General features: G+C 35.1%; 1 protein-coding gene across 1 annotated transcript in view; it reads left to right on the top strand.

Moving 5' to 3' along the window:
- The window catches only part of LOC150094531 (uncharacterized), a 77,513-nt gene that overhangs the window by 13,840 nt on the left and 39,244 nt on the right, over positions 1-24,429 (top strand). The window contains exons 2-3 of the mRNA XM_090412084.1: positions 14,832-15,053; positions 18,619-18,762. Coding sequence (XP_090268210.1) covers positions 14,864-15,053; positions 18,619-18,762 — 334 coding nt within the window. The 5' untranslated portion in view covers positions 14,832-14,863. The remainder of the gene's footprint in view (positions 1-14,831; positions 15,054-18,618; positions 18,763-24,429) is intronic.

A 24,429-nucleotide genomic window follows, 5' to 3' on the forward strand; every position in this document is an offset into this window, starting at 1 on the left:
TTCCTTAGGACAGGTAGAGTCCCCTGCTTAGATCATGACGAATTAATGTGGATCTGTGTCTTCATGGTGCCAGTTTGCCTGTTCTGAGGGAGATGAAAATCTCAAATTTTCTGGAGAAAAAAACCCTCTACTTCTGTATGAGACTAGCTAACTCGCCATTTGATTGAAAATACCTGATAAAGGTTTCTCACATCATAGACAGGATTCAAGCCCGAGTCTTTCCAACCAAAGGGATCATCAATAGCAACTGAGCTACAGAGGCTCTGGAATTGAATAAGAGTGCATGAAAAAAAAGAGTTAGAATTTTTACATTGGATGAAGTAGGTGAGTGAAATGCATTTGAATGCACGTTTAAACTGGACTTTAAAATGTGACTTTAGCTTTTCAAATCAGTATTGGTGTTTCTCCTCTGCTTCCTCTATTCTTGAAGAATGCTTTAGCCTACATCTTCCATTCCAGTTAAAATATACTGCCTTTTTATTACCCATTTTCATCATAAAAATAAAATTCTAGTTTATCGATATTTGAGGTTAGAGATTTGATCAAAGAAAAATTTGATCCAAGTTTTAATTCATTGTAAAATAAGTAGCAGTTATCACAAATATTGTGAATGAAATTGTATATCACTGCATGATTATTAAAATGATATGTGAACTCTGATATTTAGTATTTAAATAACTGAATAACATAAGATATACCTTAAACAGATAAAAAAATAATTCAAATTAAGTATTTTATTATTTTGGGTAGGTGCTACATATACAAAATAATAAAATTACATATTGTTATAATTGTATTTCATTTAGAGCTTGAGTTATTTGTAAATTAATTATATCCTGTTGCTGATGCTTGCTTCTTATCATTAGTGAGTCAGGGGTAATGTCATATCCTTAAGATTTAACTGATATTCATAAATGTTATGCACATACACCCACGTAGACCTATCTTCTGGTATCTAAATGTATTTCATATGTATGCTATTCAGTTTGAGAAAACTCTTAAAGAACATTGCAATAACTGATCTGCTCATTTCCATAAATTGCAAGCAGATTTCAAATTCTGTGGCTTCTGATGTCATTAAAATTTTTGGACTGTATATGTATACAGCATATTTAGATTTTTATGTTAAAACAAAATCCAGTGGTAATTTGGTAATATTAATAACCATTTTCTGAAATTAATTGTCACAGCTTGCCAAGTCTCATTTTGAATTATTTAACTATTTACACATTTGCTCCTTGAAGCATGTTTGCATATAGGTAGCAATAATATTTAATGAATAATATTTATCACTTTTAATTGATGGTTAAAACGTTAGTACATTAATTACCAAGTGGTTCATTTCTGTTGCAAGAAAGGGAGTTGAGGAATTGTAAATCTTCAGCATGGATAGAAATTTATAGTTTTATTCATATTAGATCATTTGGTTAAATTATAACAGTTAATGATGTATCATTAATTTAGCATCTTCAGAATGATTAAACATGTTATTCCATTCTGTATTAAGATAAATTATTTTTTATTTTCAAAGTATAGCATCACAATATTTACATTATGACTCTAGCCTACATCTTCCATTCCAGTCAAACTATACTGCCTTTTATTGCCCATTTTCATCATAAAAATAAAATCCTAGTTTATTGATTTTTTTTAGGTTTGAGATTGAAGATATTTTATTTTAATGAATAAATATTTGATCAAAGTTTTAATTCATTGTAAAATAGATAGCAGTTATTACAAATATTGTGAATGAACTTGTATATCACTGCATGATTATTAAAATGTTATGTGTAAACTCTGATTGGGGTAATCTGTAATGGCAGCTGATAATTTTTAGAAGGTGTACATTAATCCCCATGTTTTTTGTTTTGTTTGTCTAAATACTACTTTCAGAAAGGGATACTGAGTTATGTAATTTCTCCATTATTATTATTATTATGTGACACCTCCAAGGAGTAGGAGGATTCATCACGGGAGGGCATATCTACCCATCTCTCCTACTACACACAATTACCATCAATATCATCTACCAGCCATCATCACCGATAGTATTTTCTATCTGTAAATTGTGTGTGCTCTGAAGGTCAATTTGCCTCTATGTGGGATGAAAAACCTGAGTGTCTGGGAGGAAAAAACCCTGCTACATCCATATGAGATCAGCTAATTCACCTTCAAATGAAAAAGCCAATATAAAGATTCCTCTCATATCGACAAGAATCAAACTTATCCTTTTCCAATTGAAGAGTGCAGCATACCATCATTCTTCCAATTGCGCTATGCTTTTATAATCATTCAGCCAAAATACTAAGTAATAGATTTTGATATTTCAGAAATAGTTGGATACGTTTTTTATTTGATTATGTTTTTAGTTTGTAATGTGGTATATGATCAGGTATAAAAACTTATTGAAGATCTGCACAAAAGGATCTACATTATTTCTAAGGGTAACCCTTATTTCAATGACCCTTTATAGCAAAGAATAATAAAGCATGAATTCACTATGTGTATAAACAAAAAAAAAAAAAATTCAAACTAGTTGTAATAGTTGTACCCAATTAAACATATCTGTTAGTACATCCCAAGGGATAGCTTTCAGTTTGTGTCCATTGGTTTACAAGGTCAGAGTTACACAGCATGTATAACAGTAACTGCACAACTAAGTGCATTTCCATCACTTGACATCTTATGTCAAGTGATGTCATCTAATAAATACAAACATATTGGAGATGCAATTATCTTGTTTATAGAAATAGATGAATGAATTAAAGAAGTCATGTTTTATGACAGTCAATCAAATGCATGCATAGTAGTCTGCATGTTGCCATACCAAAGCCTTGCAGACTGAATAATAACCTCCTTTTCTTTGGCAGTATGTTTTTCAATGGCCAAGTATTCCTTTGACATAGCTATTTTGCACACTTTTGCTGTATGCTCTCTCTCTAAACTGCAGACCATCATAACTAGTTATACATTCAATCAGGTATTTCTCTATTCAGTGATTATTAGTTGTTGCCTTCTAGAAAAATCACTCATAGAATTAGATCTATGATTAAATAAATTAGATGTGGTACATGTGAATGTCAGTAATTGTAATAGTAGAGAAAGGGATGAGAAAGTGAGATATCATTCATCAGAAGCTAGCTGCTTGACTGGTGATGTTTTATTGTGTGAGCACCTATAAACTTACTGTTTATTGTCGTGAATTTTACCAACACCAGCTATAAAGGAGGAGTATTTAATATTGGTATATACAAATTGACCAAAAATTGACATGTGACCTGGTTGGCAGAGTAGAATGCTTTGGAAGAATGTAGATAATACAGTATACTTAAGGACTGAGAGAATGGGAAAGGAAGGGAAGAGATTGTTTTGCTTAGAATTATAGTTAAAGCCTTTGGTCTGCTTTGCTGCTGCTTCTCATCCAGTGTTACCTTCCTTTCATCTTTCTTGCCTGTGCCATGTGCTGTTCATAAGCTTTCTGATCACATTTCTCTTTGTATTCTCTACATAGCTTTTTCCCCCATTTCCTATTTTTAATGATGCTACCATTCTCAATAACTCTTACCAGATTTATCCTTCTTATCCTTGGTGTGCTGACTAGCATCGCTTCCTTTACACCCCACCCTCTTGATCATTTCACAGATGTTTAATAATTTTCAGTGGAGAACTATAAATTACTTGATCTCAAGCATGTCTTATTTCAGCCAGACTGGTTAGTCTTTAATTTTTAGTCATAGAAAAATTGAAATGCTATACATTGCTTTTTTAAAAAAAAAAAAAAAAAAAAAAGTAATTTAAAACAATTTCATACTTTCTGTTGCACGAATTGTATCGCAAATCTGTTGATTAGTCTGTTTCCTGCTTCCTCCATTTTCTTGGAATTTTACTACCTTTATATATCCTGTGAAAATTGAAGTATATAATTTTACAGGATACTTAAGTGAGCATTTGGATGTAGTTTTGTAATGATATCATCTACATTTTGTTAACTTTATCTTAGTGCTTACAAGAACAGATTTTTTTTAAATTTATTATTTAGTTAAGTATTTTATATTTCAGAATCAGATTGATAAAGGTATGCAAACTTATGAAATTTGTAATTGAACGTTTCCTTAAAAAATGAATCACATTAAGCTTTAAATCTGTATGTATGTGCCAAAATTCATTCTTGATATTGCAATGTGTTCTCATAGGCGACTTACCTTCATTTAAGAAATTATGAACATTCCAAAATTTCCAACTAAAATAATTGCATCATATTTGGGGATGGCAATGCTAGTCCAAAAATAATTTCATTATTCATTATAGTAACATTTCATTAAATTTTACAAAGATTTGCTAAATTTAATATATTTTATACATTGATAGTTTTGCTAAAATTTTGTTGTCGAAATTTCTTTTTAAGATTATATGTGTGGGATGGCATATCTAAGTTTTATTTAAGAAATAATTTTATTTAAAATGTGAAAAACTAAATTCTAATGTAGTAAAATATTAAAATTATTTAAGTTTTTTTTTTTTTAATCAGTGTCCTCTACTACTTATGCTTTGTAGCTAATTCCTTTGCAGTATAGTTTTCTGTGTTAAAGACAAATGATGCTGAAATAACTGACATGAGCAGTAAAAAAAGATTAATAGGTTTTTTTTCCTTCTTGCAAAACTGCCCAATGAACATGTGTAATTAACAGACATGATGTACTGGTGGTGATATCTTAGAGGAGATGAAAGATATGGGAGTGATGGTGGATAGGAACCACCATCACTTCCATATAAAATTTTGGGGACATTTTGCTAAAATTGTGCAAACAGAACAGTGGATTATGGCAATGATGTAGAGAACACTCACATGTAGAAGTAAGGGTGTTGTGATTCCATTGTACAAGGCTTTGATCAGACTTTAAATGGATTACTGTGCACAGAGAGAGAGAGTAATCCATATGCGGTCTGATCAAAGCGTTGTACAATGGAATCATAACACCCGTCTACATGTGAATGTTCTCTACATCATTGCCATAATCCAATGTTCTGTTCTCACAATTTTAGCAAAATGTACCCAGAATTTTAGGTTTTTTCCCTCTTGCAAAACTGCCCTTAGTATGAGGACAAATTAAGAGAATGCAAATTGCAGAGCTTGGATAGGAGCAGGATGAGAGACATGATCGAAAGTTGGTAAGAGGTAATTACCAGATTAAAAATCTACTGAGGAGTGGATTATTTGCATGAAAAGTGGAGATTGGAATACATTGCCTGAAAGTGTAGTGAGTCTAAAGACATTGAATGCATTTAAGTCAAGGTACGATGAGCTGTACATGTGAGACCGGAGATGAGTCTCTTGACTCCATGAAGATCTGATAATAATACTTGCCTCATAATTTTAATTGCTTTAGCCATAATTCTAACTAGATTAGTCAGATGCAAGAATTTATTAAACTTACATGACATCAGTATCAGAACATAGAACAAAATCCTGAAATGCAAAATATTCATGCAGTAGAAAACACACCAAAAATAATAAATTGAGTAATACATTTGTGTGTTTGTGTAGTTTCATCCTGAGATTTAATAGTAAAGAGATGACTTATAACTGATGTATCAGTTAATAGAAATGTAATTCATACTGCAAAATATATTTTCACAACAGCATTTTCAGGTGACACATCCTTTGGCATCATACACATATTAGAAAGAATGAAGTAAGAAAGTAACCATGTACATTGTCAAAGTACATGACATAGATACTATATCAGGATAGTTGAAAAGGAGCAAAACAATTGTACAAAAAACTGTCTTCCTAATTAGGTATCCTCTTTGCCCTTAAAGATTACCTTAGCTGTAGAACTAATGGTATTATAGTTGAAGTTTTTCAAAATTTGGAGTACTGTCAAGATTTGGCTTGCATATTAAGATCACTGTTGATGTTAAGAATGTTTTACATCTGCTTTTTTGCAGAATACTGATTTTATTTTATCTAATTGTGTGTGAAGTATCCAGAACATTGTCTGCTATTCCTAATTCTCTGTAGTAATGGGAGTAGGCTTATATATATACACTTTTCAACAGTTCAGTGGTCTTTCTAGCCAAAATAGAACAATATGTTACATGCATGACACTGCACTCACTTCAGAAGTGAATGAATAAGGTTCTAATTACTAAATCACTTTAGGCTAGGGGATGAAGAGATGCTTCAGAATGCAAATAAAGGTTGCCAGCATTAAAAGAGGTAATAAATATCCATTATTTTTTAAATTATAGCCTTTTGGGCATTTTTCTTCAGTAATTAAGGATTGGTAGCCTCATGTGAAATCTGAATGTGAGTTTTTAAGTTTAGGAGTAATAAATATTAAAGATCATGGTTCATAAAATTAATCCTCTCCAAGTATTTCTTTAGGTCTTCTTCAGAAGTAAGTTCCATTAATTTACTATCTTTTGCTCAGTTTTTAAAAAAAAAATTTTTTCTTATTTTAATGTTTGGCATAATCTACATTGTCATTAAAGAATATTCCCTCTTGAATCAGAGAGAATGATTTAAGTGTGTGTGTGTGGGAGGGTGGGGTGTTCTTTAATTTAATTTTACTAGTAATATGCAGTTCTTTAATGAAAATAAAATACCCCTGTCCATTAGATTCACTTTATGTTAATAGTTTATAGATTTGAAAACTTCACTCAAATACTCCTAGTAAATGTCTTTTCTCTTATATATGCCTGATGAACTGCACATGAAAGTTTTGTATTATTATTATATGAAACCTCCAGGGAGTCCAAAGACTTATCGAGGGAGGGCACCTACTCTACAACTCTGTCTTCACCACTCAATCCACCAATTACAATGAATCCCAACTACCATCATCATTTACACCAACACCATCTACCGCCCACCACCACTATTATTTTCACAGACAATCACAAACATCCATGCGCAGCCTTTTGGCTGGAGAGCAGATACACTAACCACTCAGCCAACCAGGCCAGCAAAAGATTCCTCTCATCACGACGAGAACCGAACTTAGGCCTTTTCCTACCAAAGAGCACAACATACCAACGTTCTTCTAATTGCGCTACAGAGGCGCTCAAAAATTCAGTTTTCCCCAGGTTTTGGAGTTAGTTTGGAGAAAGTTGCTCAGTGAGAAATTGGAATGTTGGGTAGGGGAGATGCAGTCAAGCATGTATCTGACCACCTCTGGGACAACTGAGCATGAGTGGAATGAACTGCTAGGTACCTGAGGGTACCTGTGATCCCAAGGCAGGGGGAGGGGATGCTGAAATGCATACAAATGGCAGAAGCATTAGAAATAATGGGTGAGAAGTAAGCTAAAAGATCAGAAGGTTGGTAGTTTACAGCTTGTTAAGATTTTGTGTTTTATATAATATTATCCTAATGGAAGATTTTAATTGTAGCAATGTGGATTGGAAAGAAGAAATAGTGTATAGTAACAAGGAGAGTGAATTTGTTGAATTTCAGCATGATAACTATCTAAAGCAACATGTAATGGAAGCAACACAAGCTTTATCTTGTTAGATTTGGTAATATTCTCACAGGATGTGGTTGTGAATGAGGTATGAACATTACAACCTTGTTGGTGAAAGTGATCATGAGGTATTGGTTTGGAAAGTAGTCAAACAGGGAAAAGTATAAAACAGGATAAATGGGAAAAAAAAGGGACACTCCTAAAAGAAAGTAGGCTATATTAGCCATAAAAATAATAAAACAGGAAAAAGTTATCAAGAAGGTCTATGTGGAACGATAAGGTGGATGCAGAGTTGACTACGGAGCTTCTGATAAGAAGCTCCATAGTCAACTAGCATCAATACATTGGGTTGATGAATTATGTAGAAATGATGTTGACAGTGCATGGGAAATGATAAGGTAGTATCTAACACAAGCAATACAAGGTTCTTTGCTGTATTGCATGTCATTATTTTCACATGGTGGGACATATTGTGGCATCTAGTGTTGTCATTTCGTAATAAAGTTATATGACCAAAAATCGATGTGTTTCACTACATTATGACACTCACTTAATTTTGTACGTCTTCCAAATTATTCTCTGTTCTCCTGCAAAGTTGTATACACCTTTTTGAAACACCCTATATATATATCTGCAGTTGTGATCAAAGTGTTGGAAAAATTGGTTAGAAATAGAGTGCAGGATTAGATTAATCTACATAAGATTCTCTATGATGGTCTGCATGGATTTCTGAAGAGCAGGTCTTGTTTTAGCAATCTGCTTATGTTTTATGATAGTTGATGAATGTGTTGGATATAGGAGAATTATACAGTGATATTCTTGGACTTTGCAAAAGCATTTGGTTACCACATGATATGTTGGTGTATAAGCTGCAGAGGATAGGAATAAATAATATATTGGTTAGATGGATCGGAGATTGGCTCTGAACAATAGGTTGTGTATGATGGAGCCATGTGTCAGAAAAAGAAGATGACCAGTGGCATGCCTCAGGATTCTGTTCTTGGGTCTCTACTGTTTTAACTTATTTGTTAACGATATTTCATGTGAATTGACTGGGAATCTTCAAATGTTTGCTGATGATTCAAAGTTAGGTAGAATTATCAGGAGTAGTGCTGATCTACAAGAAGATTTGAATAGACTTTTAGCTTGGACGGATGAGTGGGATTGCAGTTTTAATATTAATACATACAAGGTGGAGGTGCTTAAGGGTCAAAGCTGTATAACTGAGAGGAAACCTCCACATAGCCTTTAAAGGAATGTGGAGAACCAACCAGGGCTTCTGACCTAATGTCCAATCCTCACCTTCTCATGGTGCACCCTGTTGGGTATCTACCTGGATGCTGAACGAATGAGGATGGGCTGGCAATTTGGGATTTAGCAGACCAAATTGTATTCTTATTGGATTAAACCAATATAGAAAATGATGGTACAACATGACAAAATTTCATGCCGGCTGGGGCGTCACCTTGTTAAACAAGGGCCCCGTTGTTTTCTCCAGGGAACCAGGGCGAACAGCGAAAAGTCAGCTACTGGAACAAATCTCAAAGCACACCCCAACTCAACATCACCAGAGTTAAAGATCGGTACTATCAACATAAGAAGCCTGAATGGCAAAGAAATGGAGCTAGCTGAAGAATTAGATAAGTACCAGATCGACATAATAGGGGTGACTGAAACAAAAAAGACCAAAACTGGTGAGATCTTTCTGAGCAATAAATACAACATTTTATATTCAGGCAATGACAATCAAGGAAAAAAAGGAGTAGCCATAGTTTTCAACACAAAATACGAGGCTAATCTTCTTGAATGGCAGTCAGTCTCAAGTAGAGTAATGTGGGCAAATATGAGAATGGGGAACTGGACAATGAGACTTATTTGTGCCTATGGTTTCACAGAAGGTTCTACTAGGGTAGAAGTGGAGGAATTTTTTGACGCTCTAGAAAAAGAAACTGACACAATGAAAAAGGAAAAGTTGGTCCTTGTTGGGGATCTAAATAGCAGAGTAGGAAATGATTGTGACATACAAAAATATTTTGGGAAAATTTGGAGAAAAGAGCAAAGCTAATAATAATGACAAATGCCTGTGGATTTCTGCTCAGGACATGGACTGGTTATTATTAACACCATGTTCCAACATAAAAATGTGCACAAATTCACATGGAGAGAAGAGGCAAGGAATAAGAAAAGTCTCATTGACTATGTTATTGTTGATAGTGATGTTTTCTTCCTGGTGCAGGACACCAGAGTGTACAGAGGATTTGAAATTGGAAGTGATCACTATTTAGTCTTGAGCAGGATAAAATTGAATTTCATATCGAAAAGAATAACATGTAAGAAAGTTTTAAAGCAAATAAAAGTTGAACAGCTCTCAGTTGTGAACTGTAGACTAAAATGCACAAAGATTATTGAAAAAAAAATGAAAGAGGTTGAGAACAGGAAACAAACCTTGGAGATTCAGTGGCAAGCCTTGAAGAAAACCCTGATTGATTCAGCCAGAGAGGCATGTGGTGAGGCTGTCTGCAAGGATAGAAAAATCAGAACTCCATGGTGGACACAGGAAGTTAAAGAGGCAGTGAAGGAAAAGAAGAAAGCATATCAAAAGTTCCTGGCAAATAAGTCAGCTTTTGCTCTTAGAGAATACAGAGATGAATGTAAGAAAGCAAAACACTGTGTGAAACTAGCTAAACAAAAGTCATGGGAGGACTTTGGCAAGAACTAGAAAATAAATATCAAGAAGGTGGTAAGATATTCTGGAGGTTGCTTGAAGGAGCTTAGAAATGGAGGAAAGAGTGCTGTAAAAGGAGTTAGAGATGATAAAGGTGACATGAAAACGGAAGAAAAAGATATCCTTGAAGTATGCAGTAATTACTTTGAAAAATTGCTAAATGAAACAAGCAGTGATAGCACAGTGGTAAAAAAATACTCTACAAGCATTCAGTCAGGAATACATATCCATGCTTGAAATGTGGAAAGGCAGCAGGAATAGATGATATTCGACTAGAAATGCTGAAGTATGGTGTTATAAAAGTCTTATAGTGTCTGCACTGCATAGTTCAGAAAGCCTGGACAGAGGGGCAAATTCCTGATGATTGGAGTAAAGGGGAAATAAAGCTGAATGTAAGAATTGCAGAGTATTTCCCTACTGAGTGTTCCTAGCAAGATCTATGCAAGTATACTTGAGAAATGGTTCAGAAGGATTGTGGAAGAAAAGCTTAGTGAAGAACAAGCTGGATTCAGGCCAAATAGAGGCTGTCAGGATCAGATCTTCACTTTACGACAAATAGTTGAGAAATTATGGGAATATAACAAAGGTCTATATTTAAGTTTTGTAGATCTGGAAAAGATGTATGACAGGGTGGCAAGAGAGAGAGAGAAGCTGTTTAAATTGGTACAGTTGTATGGTGTTAATGGGACATTATATCAAGCAATACTTAGTCTTTAATTGATATGTAAGTCAGCAGTTAGAATTGAAGGAAGTACAGGAAGATGGTTTAATGTTAAATCTGGTGTGAGACAGGATGTACATTAACCCCTCTGTTATTCATTATCTATATGGATCACATTATGAAGGAAAGTGGCATTAAACATGATATCAGAATTGGAGATGTTAATGTCAGCTCTTTGCTTTTTGCGGACGATGTTATACTTCTAAATAAATCAGCTACAAGTTTGCAAGATTCCCTGACTAAATTGAATAACTGTTGTAATAGATATGGTATGAAGGTCAGCATTACAAAGACAATGAAAATAGGTAGAATTGTTGAAAATGTCAACTGTGTTGTGAACGGGGAACCTGTGGAACAAGTAAAACATTTCAGCTAATTAGGCAAGATTTTTAATGAAGATGGTAAATTAAATATAGAAATAGACAACAGAATCAACAAAGCTGGTATGGTAGGCAGTCAATTGAATAAATTCATATGGAATAAGAGAGAAATTAGTCAGAACACTAAATTAGCTGTATACAAGACAGTGTTCAAACCAGGTTTAACTTATGGATCTGAGAGCTGGGTCAGAAGTAAAACACTTGACCAAAGACTAGAGACCACAGATATGAAAGTCCTGAGAAAGATTAGAGGCGTGAACAGATGGTATCAATATCATATTAAAAACGAGGATATTAGGAAAGAACTTAACATTGTCAGCATCCAGGAATGTGTTAGCTGAGCTAATCTCAGGTGGTATGGTCACTTAAACAGAATGGGTGAGGGAAAGATTAGCAAAACAAGTGTTCTCTGCCAGGTTGGCAGGAAAACGACCCAGAGGAAGACCAAGATATAGGTGGATTGATACGGTACAAAGTTCCTTAGACGATAGAAATATAGGGTCTGATAATGTTGGAGTCTCGACAAGTAACAGACTGATTTTGAGGAAAATTGTAGATAGGAAGTTAGTAATGATGTAAATTTTTCATGTAGTACTATCATATCCTGTACACACCTTGAGGGTACATGTCAGGAATTTGATGATGATGATATACAAGGTGTTACACTTTGGGATAAAGCGATATAAGACTACATACTGGATTGGTAGAGCCGTACTTCAGGAACCGGATGAGATCTGGGATCTTAGAGTGGTGATAGACAGTGGACTGAAGTTCCAAGCACATCACACGTGTTGCAAAGACTGCACATCGTATTGCTGATATGATAAAAAGTGCATTGACATATACAGATAAGGAGGTGGTGCCTCTATATAAGGTATTGATCACCTAGTTTTCATTGTTATGTGGAAACACTACAGGATGTCCAAAAACGAATAACCAAAGTGATGTCAGGACTCTGGAGTGTTGTTGGTTATGAAGAGCATGTGAGAGAATGTGAATTACAGAGATTGGTGGATAGGAAGAAAAGAGGAGATATGATAGAGACCTTCAAGTTAGTTAAGGGATTCTATCATAATACAGAAGAAATAAAAAGAGTGGGTGTTAAGATGGGAAGAACAACCAGTCATTCCTGGAAGTTGTATGATGTGGTGAAGAAGAGTATGAGGAGTAGATTTTTTTACGTGGTGAGTTGTAGTGAGTGGAGTGCATTGTGCCTGCAGATAGTGTAAATAACTTCAAAGCTCATTATGATATGTTGCTGGTTGAGTGGACCTCCCACGATGAGTTTGTCGACTCCATGGAAGTTACCAAATAATAATAAGAGAAATTTCAGCCAGACATATTGAAATGTGAATGATGTCCCTCCTGTATTATTATTGAATCAACTTGACCTATCATGCAGTGATATTGTGGTATATTTTGTTCTATATGACAAGCTGAGAAGTCAGTTTTCAAAAGTGCTATGGCATGAGAATTTAAAGGGGAGAGATGTTGATGGTGCATGGGAGATTATCGAGGAGTATTTAATGAAAGCTGTATCTGACTGTATTCCCAGAGTCAGGAGGAGGAATCAAGTAGGAGTAAGATGGATGAATGATATTATTAAGCGAGAGTTGCAGATAAAGAGAAAGTCGTGGTATAAGTATAAAGAAAAAGGTGATGAGCATTCCCATGAGCAGTACAAGATACAGGCAAGAAGGGTAACTGGTAACCTGCATGGTAAGGAAGGCCAAAGCTAATTATTAAAGGAAACTAGCTGATGAATCCAAAAATTATCCTGAGGCATTCTTCGCTATGTGGCAAGTAAAAGGAGGAATAACTTTGGAAAGATGACTTTAAAGTGTTGATGGTAAGGAAATTACAGAAACTAATCAAATAGTTGGTGATCATTTTGCAAAAGTGTACCATCTTGGTTGCGATATTGCAGTGCTGAATGTGTCATTGACTGATGAGAGTCTAGCGATAGAAGAATTTGAGGTGCTTAGTATATTACAGAACCTTAATGCTAACACTGCCATTGGGTTAGATGGCATATCAACCTCTGTTTTAAGGGAATGTGCAAGAGAATTAGCACCTCCTCTAACTTGGCTGTTTAATTTAAGCCTCAGTTCTGGTAAAGTCTCAATTGAGTGGAAAGAGGGGAAAATTGTTTCACTACATAAGGAGGAGATTCCAGGACTGAGGTAGCAAATTATAGACCAATCAGTATATCAGGAGTGGTGGTTAAGGTTCTGGAAAAATTGATAAAAATTAAAATTCAGGACTGGGTGGACAACAATATGATAATTTACAAGGGACAACATGGTTTTGTGAAGGGTAGATCTTGCCTTGGCAATTTACTCACTTTCTATAATGATGGAGTTGGATAAAGGAAATCCTTTTTCAGTGATCCTGCTGGACTTTGCAAAGGCATTTGACAAGATCCTGCATGGAACTCTGTTGCATAAATTGGAGCAAATGGGTATGGATCTGAGGCTAGTGATTTGGATTAGAGGGTGGCTAGTGGATAGATATCAAAGAGTGGTTTATTGTGGAGCAGAGTCCAATAGAAGGCAAGTGAGTAGTGGGGTGCCTCAGGGCTCAGTGCTTGGTCCTCTATTATTTAATTAGTACATCAGTGATATTCGGAATACTTTGAAACGAGATATCCACTTGCAAAACTGATGATGCAAAACTGGGAAGAGCGATAGTTAATTCAGATAATGTGGATATCTTGCAGGATGACTCAAATAGGCTGACGGTTTGGGCTAAACTAAATGGCTGCCCATTTAATGTGGCCAAATGTAAGGTGATGCACTTTGGAAGGATGAGATCACATGCTGTTTACCATATTAATGGAACTGAACTGAACTGCAAGAAGTTGATGAGACTTGGGAGTTATTGTGGACAGAAAACTTAAATTTAGGGCATATTGCAGAGGTTGCCAAAAAAAGGAAGTGATTGTCCCACTTTATAAGGCATTAATAAGACCTCATTTGGACTATTGTGCACTGGTCACCTGGATTTCTAGGTGATGTGGAAATGATGGAGAGGATTCAGAGGTAGGTTACAAAAATTGTTGCAGGCCTGTGGGATGTCTCATACGAGAATAGATTGAAGGTCTGCTCTTGTCTTCAAAAACTAGTTGATAGACGTAGGCGAGGAGATATGATAGAGGCATATAAATTATTAAAAGGGTTTTATAGGATTGATACTGATAACTTTTTTAAGACCAGTGCAAGAAGGGAGAGGACGAGTGGTCATCCCTGGAGATTGTGTAAGAGTGTGGTTAACAAGAGTGTTAGGACTAGATTTTTTGTAAATGGGTGGAATGAGTTGCCAGAGGTGGTTGTGAATGAGTTTAAGGGGAAGTATGACGGGTATTGTGCGAATAACGGTTAGCATGTCAATGTTGGGTCTCCTACGATGAGTCTTTTGACTCCATGGAGGCACCTTATATATAATTATAATAATATAATATTTTCATGATGTATGCACTTGCATTATATATAACTAGTAAGATAAGTTTTATAGTAAAATAATTTTCATTTTATTTATAGAATTTTTGAAACATTAAGGATTTCATTTAACCATGCCACTCCCACCACCGCCACCTCCTGCTCCACCACCACCACCCGCAGTATTTGGAAAAGCAAATACAGAAAAACCAAAATTGACCAAGTCAGAACATGTTGATAGAAATGCACTTCTTAAAGAGATCCATAAAGGTACTAAATTAAAGAAATCTGTAACAAATGACAGAAGTTCACCACTGGTAACTAGTGAGTATCCATATTGGTAAATGCTATTAAAGCTAGCTAGATAAATCAAACTGCATATTATACAGAATAATATTATGTAATACTATAACTGCACTTCATTTTAGTATAAATATGTATATTCTATTAAAAATTAGTCTGCAATCTAAATAATTCAAATTGAATTATTACAGTATTTTTCTGTGTAATGCTTTATTCTTCTTAAGCAAAAATATATTAAGCATATCATATACAAGATTGAGTTTTAAAGTGAACGTGGCTGTGGTTATTAACAGCCATGATGAACAGTATATTTATAACCATGTTATAACCTGTTTGATCACAAAAGAAACAAAGAAATTACGAAAGAATTAAACCAAGAACCAGTAATAGAAAAAATTTAAAAATATAAACATAAATGGATGGAACATGTTCAAAGAATGAAAATAGAAAGATTACCAAAACAAGCCTTGAAGTACAAGCCATTAGGAAAAAGAAAACCAGGACGACCTCTTAAATGATTCAATGATGACTTCTAAGGCCAGAACAGGCCATACTAGGCCTAAATCCTTGATATGCATGATGATGATGATGATGTTATAACCTACTGTGACAATTTCATACACCCCTTATTAAGCAGGAAGACATCCTAAAATTTTGGTTGTATAAAATAAGTCTTTACTAAATTGATAGTAGAATACTACCCCCCCCCAACATGGGGAAAAGAGGAGATCAAACAGATGTAATAAGGCCCAATGCTCCACACGCACATGGAAGATTAAATAAGCACAATGAATCGTATCACTTGCCATCAATTTAGTAAAGACTTATTTTATACAACCAAAATTTTAGGATGTCTTCCTGCTTAATAAGGGGTGTATGAAATTGTCACACCTCCCTGTTAAAATTATCTGATTACGGAAACTGCAAATATAGATGAACAAATGCTTCTGGCAACAGACGTGACTTGCGAGACCCCAGAATCCTGATGTGGATAATGTATATATGACACATCAAGAGGAAAGCCTTTCACAACCATGGAATCCAAAATGGAGACAAGATGGGCGAATTAGGTAGAAGCAAGAGCAGCTGCGAGGGACAGATGGAAAACCAGCATTGCAGCCTTATGTGCCAGTAGGCACAGAAAGACTACGATGATCTCTTTTGTATTCTTTCATCTTCATCCAGACTTTAAGGTCACCTCTCATTTTTTCTGAAGATTTTAATCATAGTGCTTGTTTAATAGCAGAACATCTTGAGTACTAGATTCAGTTTTTTTTTTTTATTTAATCCCATACATGAGAGGTCAAAGTACCTCTAGCATAGTGCAGTATGTGGGATGCAGGTGAAGATTGAGATTGAAGTTTATCTGTTTTGAAATGCTGGGAAGTTGTTGCTTTTGTTGTAACAGGCCCAACAGAAAGTGGAGGAATGATGATTGCCCCAGTTCTGTGCAACAGTGATCATTACAGGTATTTCAATGATCACTGCGCAACAGTGATCATTGAGGTACTAAAACATTGCTTCTGCGAGAAAGAGGTTGAAGTGAATCTGTAAGAGAGGAATCATCTATGAGCAAGATTGCTCCTGGACAGTATTCAGAATTTCTTGTTTTAGGTACACACCCCAAATGTGAGCAGTATTCTAAGGATGGGTGAATTTGTATGGAGTTAGAGTTCGGTGGATGTAAACAAAATTGAACAAAAGAGTGCCCAGTTTTTTGGATGCTGAGGAAGCTATTGATGTGATGTATTTATGACAGAAGAGACATGTAAACGTTAGTCCAAGCAGTTAATCCCAAATGAATACTAAATTTTTCATAAGTTACTTTTACTATAAATGAGCTAATTAATAATATAGCAGATACCATGTATTTCATAGTCGTCTTCAGTATGAAATGAGTAAAAGCACATATACATATCATATGAAGCATAGGTATTATTATTACATACACAGTAAACCAAAATTTTAATGGTACCAAGTTTTTGACATATGAATGATGGTGAGACTATGCTTGGGTGTGATGACCGGCATATATATATATATATATATATATATATATATATATTTTTTAATGAAAGATTGAAAATTGGAGTCCTCCATCAGGTTGATGAAGAATCAGAAGATCTAAGATTAGCAGATGGAGGTTTTCCTTTGTTTTAAAGTGAAGTATATCATTTGATGAATAATATCAGTCTTTGTAATAGGAATAGATTACTTATAGTAATACTTTATAAGGAAAGTTGTGAGGCATTATTAAATCATCCAAATTATTAAACAGATTACTTTGATAAATTTTTTTCATATCTTTGATATCTTTTTTTTCTTTTCATTAATTATTTTATATCCTTTTTAGAATAATCATAATATTTGAGACACATGATTCTTTTTCTTGATAAATTACAGCTTGGTTTAAACTTTGGAAAATAATTCATAAATAGTCCAAAGAATATTCATTTCTTTGGAATACAGTAAACCCTCGATTTAATGGACAAAATTTCCGATCTATATGTCACATGTGAAAATTAACACCCTGTTAATTTTAAAATGCTTTTAACCAAGATTTGCTTATAATTAAATTAGCAAGTTATATTTTGTTATTAATTTTCTGTTATTTTTAACAAATTTTGGCATATAGGCCATCATGTGTTGGAAAAACACTGTAGTAATTTAGCCGACATAAATGAGTCAGCTCATAAAACATATTCAGCGAATGATTAGGACATGATCACGCCAATATTGTGCATTGTAATTGGTTCTTTTGTCATGTGGCATGACTTTCTGTGGCAGTTTTATTACACACATTTTCGTAATTTTAGGGAGATAATTATAAAAAAACAGTAGAATTCAAAAGTTCAAAAAACTTGATAGTTTTTTCAAAACAGGATTACCTCAACATCGACTTATTTAACACATTAACTTATCTAAAAGTTTGAAAATTGTGCGTAAAACAAATTTTTGTTATTACAGTGCTAATATTGATAAAATTGCAGTATAATGTTACAGATATTTTTATTTTAAAAAATTTGCAATTTAACTTACTTTCGATTTAACAGACACCCCTTAGCCCCTATTAGTCTGTTAAATCGAGGGTTTACTGTATTTATAAATGAGTTTTTTTTTTTTTTTTTTTTTCCACTCGTTTGTGAATTAAATATGCCTAGAAATTATATTCTGTTTAATCATTTACCAAGGTATGAACATACAAGAGTTTGTACATGAAAGAATATTATTTCTTATCAATTATAATTTGCTTTATAATCAACCTAAAAAAACTTGCTACAGTAAAATTTTTATGGATTGTTTTCAGGATCTATTCTTTCAAACACTCACAATTTTTTTTAAAAAATATGCTTGCAGTATATAGAAGAATAGAAATGACCTGTTTATTAGGGTTCTGTTTATTTTTCTGTTTGAGAGATCCTGCATCTTTTATGTCACTTTTGTTGTTTCTATATTTAAAATTTCAGAAATTCTTGAAATATAAAAGTTAATTTCAATTAAAAATATAACATGCTTATTTGATTTCCTATATTTTTAACATATATTAGTTATATTTTTTAAAATGACATAATATAATTATTTTCAGTAAAATCTGCACAGAATGATCAAAGAGGAATAGAAAATACAAAACCTCTTAGTGGCAAAGAATCAAGTCCTGTTGGACTGGGAAATTTATTTCCTAATGGTATTCCAAAGTTGCGTCCAACTGGAAATAACTTTCAAGGATCTGGTAAGGTTGTATTGATAAGTTTGTAATGCTTAATATATGCTTTGAGCAATCTTCTTGGTTGTTGTATGTAATTTGTATTTGATTTCTGTTATAACTTTTAATGTAACTCCTGCCTGTGATTAAACATAACCATGTAAAATGTTTGGCAATAATATGGTGCATTATGGTCAGAATAAATGGGAAGAAATTTATTTAAATAAAGCTGCCATGATTATTTAAGTCATTTTTTCACTATTTCTTAATCCATATCATTCAAGTTAAATTTCAAATAGAGAAAAAGATACAACTCTGTGACTTAAAGCAATTAATTGGACATAGTGCTCAATCATGAGGGGCATTTCAAAACTAATGCCTTCATTGCAGCAGTTACCCACTAGTATGTTAGCCTCACTCAGAAATAAAAACCAAAAGATAGCCTGAAGTTTGTGCTTCATTTTCACACTGTTTCTTAACACAACAATATGCCTCCCTGCCTTTCAGTACATTTTCTCAACCATGCATCAGGCAGACCCTTCAAGTTGTTTTTCAGAACTATTTTCTCACCTTGGCTTTGATCTGTTTGGTTTCAGAATTTGAATACCTATTGAGATGTTTTCAGTTTAGAAAAGAACCAAAATATGGAGTCAAGTCCAGTCTGTAGGACGGTCCACAACTTCAAATCTGATCTCTTCAATAGCCATTGAAGTGAATTCATGTATGGTCTCATGTTCATCCACTGTTCAGAGTGATCTATGATTTACGTGTCAGTTTTCACAACTTTCTGCTAAGGAAAATCATCTATTGCAGTTTTTGGCTACCTGCTTTGTGAACCACCATTAATGTTAACACTGCCGTTAGTGTGTTTCTTGTTCTTCATGCCTCTTGACATAAAATATATCTCCCTTTGCTTTACAACAACAACAGTTAAATTAAATATTAAATTCTTTCTTAATATCCTCATTTTTAATATGACATTGCCACTGATACCATCTGTTCACCCCTCTAATCTTTCTCAGGACTTTCATATCTGTGGTCTCTAGTCTTTGGTTAAGTGTTTTATTTCTAACCCAGCTCTCAGATTCATAAGTTAAAATTGGTTTGAACACTGTCTTGTATACAGCTAATTTAGTGTTTTGATTAATTTCTCTCTTATTCCATATAAATTTATTCAGTTGACTTCCTACCATACCAGCGTTATTGATTCTGTAATCTATTTCCATATTTAATCTACCATCTCCACTAAAAATCGTGCCTAAGTAGCCGAGATGTTTTACTTGTTCTATAGGTTCTCCATTCAATGCAGTTAATATTTTCAATGCTTTGGCCTATTTTCATTGTCTTTGTCTTGTTATTGCTAATCATCATACAAAATCTATTACATGAGTTATTCGATTTAGTCACAGAATCTTGCGGACTCTTGTAGCAGTTTATTTAGAAGTATAACATCATCTGCATAGAGTAAAGAGCTGAGATTAACATCTCCAATTTTGATATCAGGTTTAATACCACTTTCCTTCATAATGTGATTCATATAGATAATAAATAACAGAGGGTTAATGTACATCCTGTCTCACACCAGATTTAACATAAAACCATCTTCCTGTACTTCCTTCAATTCTAACTGCTGACTTACATATCAATTAAAGACTAAGTATTGCTTGATATAATGCCCCATTAACACCATACAACTGTAGCAATTTAAACAGCTTCTCTCTTTTTCTTGCCACCCTGTCATATGTCTTTTCCAGATCTACAAAACTTAAATATAGACCTTTGTTATATTCCCATGATTTCTCAACTATTTGTCGTAAAGTGAAAATTTGATCCTGACAGACCATATTTTGCCTGAGTCCAGCTTGTTCTTCTCCACACAATCCTTTTCAATTTGCATATATCTTACCAGGAACACTCAGTAGAGAAATAACTCTGTCATTCTCACATTCAGTTTTATTTCCCTTTTTATATATGGGTACTATGTTAGAGCTCTACTCCAATCATCTGGAATTCGTCTTTCTGAACTATGCAGTGCAGCCACTGTAATAACACTTTTATACCTCCATACTTGAGCCTTTCTGGTCGAATATCATCTACTCCTGTTGCCTTTCCACATTTCAAACTTTTGGTGGCTTTTACTGCTTTAAGTATGGATATATATTCCTGATTTTTTTGGTCAACCTATAGTACATTAGTACCATGTATGGGTAGTGGGTTGGGAAAGGAGGAATTTCTTTACATTTGATTTGAATGACTAAATTGTATTCCTTGGGAGACTGTTCCACAGTGCAGCAGTTGCAGGGATGAAGGAAGAGGAAAAGAAATTTGTTCTGTTTGTTTTTAGGTGTACTGTGAAGGGATGTTGTGCAGCAACTGCATGTGTTCCAATGAGTTTAGTATTGAATGGAGGAATTATTGATGTTATTTCGGATGAGCATTTCCCATGGAAATATTTGTAGAATATACATACTGCAGAGACCATATGTCTGTATGAAAGTGGGGCAGAGAGAGTTGCTAAGGGATGGATCATTGATAAGTCTGATTGCTCTCCTCTGTATTGAGTTGAGCATTTTGAGAATGCTTTCGGGGCCCCACCCCATATGTGGGAGCAGTATTCAATAGTTGGGCAGATTTGTGACTTGTATAATGTTAATAGCTGTTCGGGAGTGAAGTAACGTCTTGAGCGAAAGAGAAATCCTAATTTTTTTGAGGCTGAGGATGCAATGTTTGAGATATGTTTGTGCCAGCAGAGGTTTGATGTGAGGGTGATTCCAAGGAGCAAGATCTCAAATTGCCTAGAAATTTGGGTACCATCAAAAAGGATACTGGGAAAAAATGGTTCTTTTTTTATGGAAAATAGTACAGAACTGGGTTTTATTGGTGAAATTTATGAGGTTATCCGAACCCCATTGTAGGATGGCTTCGCGATCGAAGTTGAGGGTGGTAGTGGTTGATATTCTGTAGGTTGAGGTGAGTTGTGTAGGGTAAGGCATTATCAAATGCAAGTGAGGAGTGTAGTGTGCCGTCATCTACAAAACTGTGTATTGGGTTGGAGGTCAATTGCAGTAGGTCATTGATATATAGCAGGAAGAGTGTTGGTGAGAGAACAGAACCTTGTGGGACCCCAGCATTAATTGGGTGGTGAGAGGATAGGGAGCCATCCACCATCACACACAGGGTGCGTCCAGACAGAAAACTGGCAATCCACCTATGGAAGTCCTGGGTCAGGCCGAATGATGGTAGTTTGCCTAGTATGCCTTTGTGCCAGACCCAGTCAAAGGCTTTGTAGATATCTAGTGCAACCACTTGAGATTCGCCAAACCTCTCCATTGTATTTGTCCAGAGATGGGTGACGTATGCGAGTAGATCTCCTGTTGATTGGCAGTGGCGGAATCCATACTGGCGGTCATCATTTGGTGAGCGTCTTCAAGATAGTGAAGGAGTTGGGAATTGATGATTTTTCCCATTACCTTTGACAAGACTGAGGTGAGTGAGATAGGGCAGTAATTGGATGGCAGTGACTTGTCATTCTTCTTGGGAATGGACTGAATATAGGCCAATTTCCAGTTTGTAGGATAGATTCCAGTGGAATAGGAGAGTATATAGGTGACATAGGATATGGTCAGTTCTGGAGCACAAACTTTCAGAACAACTGTGGGAATGCCATCAGGGCCAGGAGACTTTTTTTGATCCCCTATATCCTTTTGCCAGGATGATCTCATCCTGGCAAAAGGATATAGGGGACATTGTATGTTAGGTGTCTGGAATGGTTGTCATTTACCGTCGTCAGTTATGCATGCATTTGAAGCAAAGTATGAGGCCAGAAGGTTGGCTTTTTCTGTGGGTGATGGTGCAGTAGAGCCATCCGGGTGTGATAGGGGTGGGAATAGTGTTGGACAGATGTTATAGCCAATTGCTTTGGCAAGAGACCAAAAGGCTCAGCTAGTTTAGGGAAATGCTAGTTTCCTGCTTGTTGCTCTTTCAAACTCTGTTTTGGAAGCGTTGATTGTTTTTTTTGCATCTATTACAGGCTTTGGTGTAAGCTTTGAGGGAGGATGGAGTTCTTGATTTTTTAGCCAGTTGTGGTTTGTCTGGTGTTTCATCTCTATAGCCTTGGCACATCTTTTGGAGAACAACCAGGGTTTTGTTAGGGAATGGCAGTTCAGAGTGCTGTGTGGAATGTATGTATTCATGCCGGTGAGGATTACTTTGGTAATAAGCTCAGTGCATATGTTTGGGTTGGAAGGCCAAAAGCAATAGTCCAACTATGGGAATGCGGCATAGAAGTTGTGGAGGCTGTCCCACTTGGCACTGTTATAGTTCCAAACTACTCTTGTATGGGAGTGTCTGTGTGTAAATGTTGTTGCATGGGGGAGGAGATGAACACTAGGTTATGGTCAGAATTGCCTAGGGGGCTCACTGATTGCATGCCTTTTACTACTGTGCTGTCACTGATTGTTTTGTTTAGCAATTTTTCAAAGCAGTTACTCCATACATCAAGGATATCTTTTTCACCAGTTTTCATGTCACCTTTATCATCTCTAATTACTTTTACAACACTCTTTCCTCCATTTTTGAGCTTTTTCAACAGCCTCCAGAATATTTTGCCACCTTCTTGATATTTATTTTTTCTATGTTCTTGCTAAAGTCTTCTCATGACTTTTGTTTAGTTTTACACTAGCTAAACAAAAGTCAGCATGTGCTCTAAGAGCACAAGCTGATTTATTTGACAGGAACTTTTGATATGCTTTCTTTTTTGTTGTACACTGCCTCTTTAACTTCCTGTGTCCACCATGGAGTTCTGATTTCTCTGTTCTTGCAGACAATCTCACCACATGCCTCTCTGGCTGAATCAATCAATGTTTTCTTTAGGATTTGCCACTGCCTCTCCGAGGTTTGGTTCCTGTTCTCAAACGCTTTAACTTTTTCTTGAATAATGTTTGTGTATTTTAGTCTACAGTTTACATTTGAGAGCTGCTCAACTTTTATTTGCTTTAAAGTCCCATGGCAGAATATATTGCAGGGGAAAGATGTTAGCAGTGCATGGGATAAAATCAGCAGATATCTGAGGAAGGCAATATCAGATTGTGTCCCCATGGTCAGGAAGACAAACAAGGTTGGCGTTAGATGGATGAGTAGTAGTATCAAGTTTGATCTGCAAAAAAAGAAAATGTTATGGAGAATTTACAAGGAGAAAGGAAATGAGTACACCTATGAGCAGTACAAGGTAGGAAGCTAGGAAGATTATCAGCATAGTAAGAAAAGCTAAATCAGATTATGAGAAGACCTTAGCCAAGGAGATCAAAGCCAAGGAGATCAAAGAGTTCTTCTGCTATGTGGCAAGTAAAAGGAAGAATGATTTTGGAAGGATAACCTTAGTGGGTGCTGATGGTATCAAGGTGACCAATTCAGATGCAATAGTAGAGTTACTGAGTGATCACTTTTCAAAAGTCTATCACCCAAGTGAAAATATCTCTGTACCTGTAGCAATAACTAATGTGAGAATTGAAGTTAAGAAATCAGAAGTACTTAGTATATTGCAAAATTTAAATGTGAACACTGCTGTAGGTTTAGATGGGATATCAGCTTGGGTGTTGCATGAATATGCAAAGGAATGGTCAACACCTCTTACTTGGTTATTTAACTTAAGTTTGAACTCTGGTTTGGTCCCTAGGGAGTGGAAGGAAAGCAAAG

This window comes from Typopeltis vanoorti, chromosome 22, assembly GCF_054136105.1.
Source record: "Typopeltis vanoorti isolate ZY-2024b chromosome 22, IOZ_Tvanoo_1.0, whole genome shotgun sequence".
Lineage (NCBI taxonomy): Eukaryota > Metazoa > Arthropoda > Arachnida > Uropygi > Thelyphonidae > Typopeltis > Typopeltis vanoorti.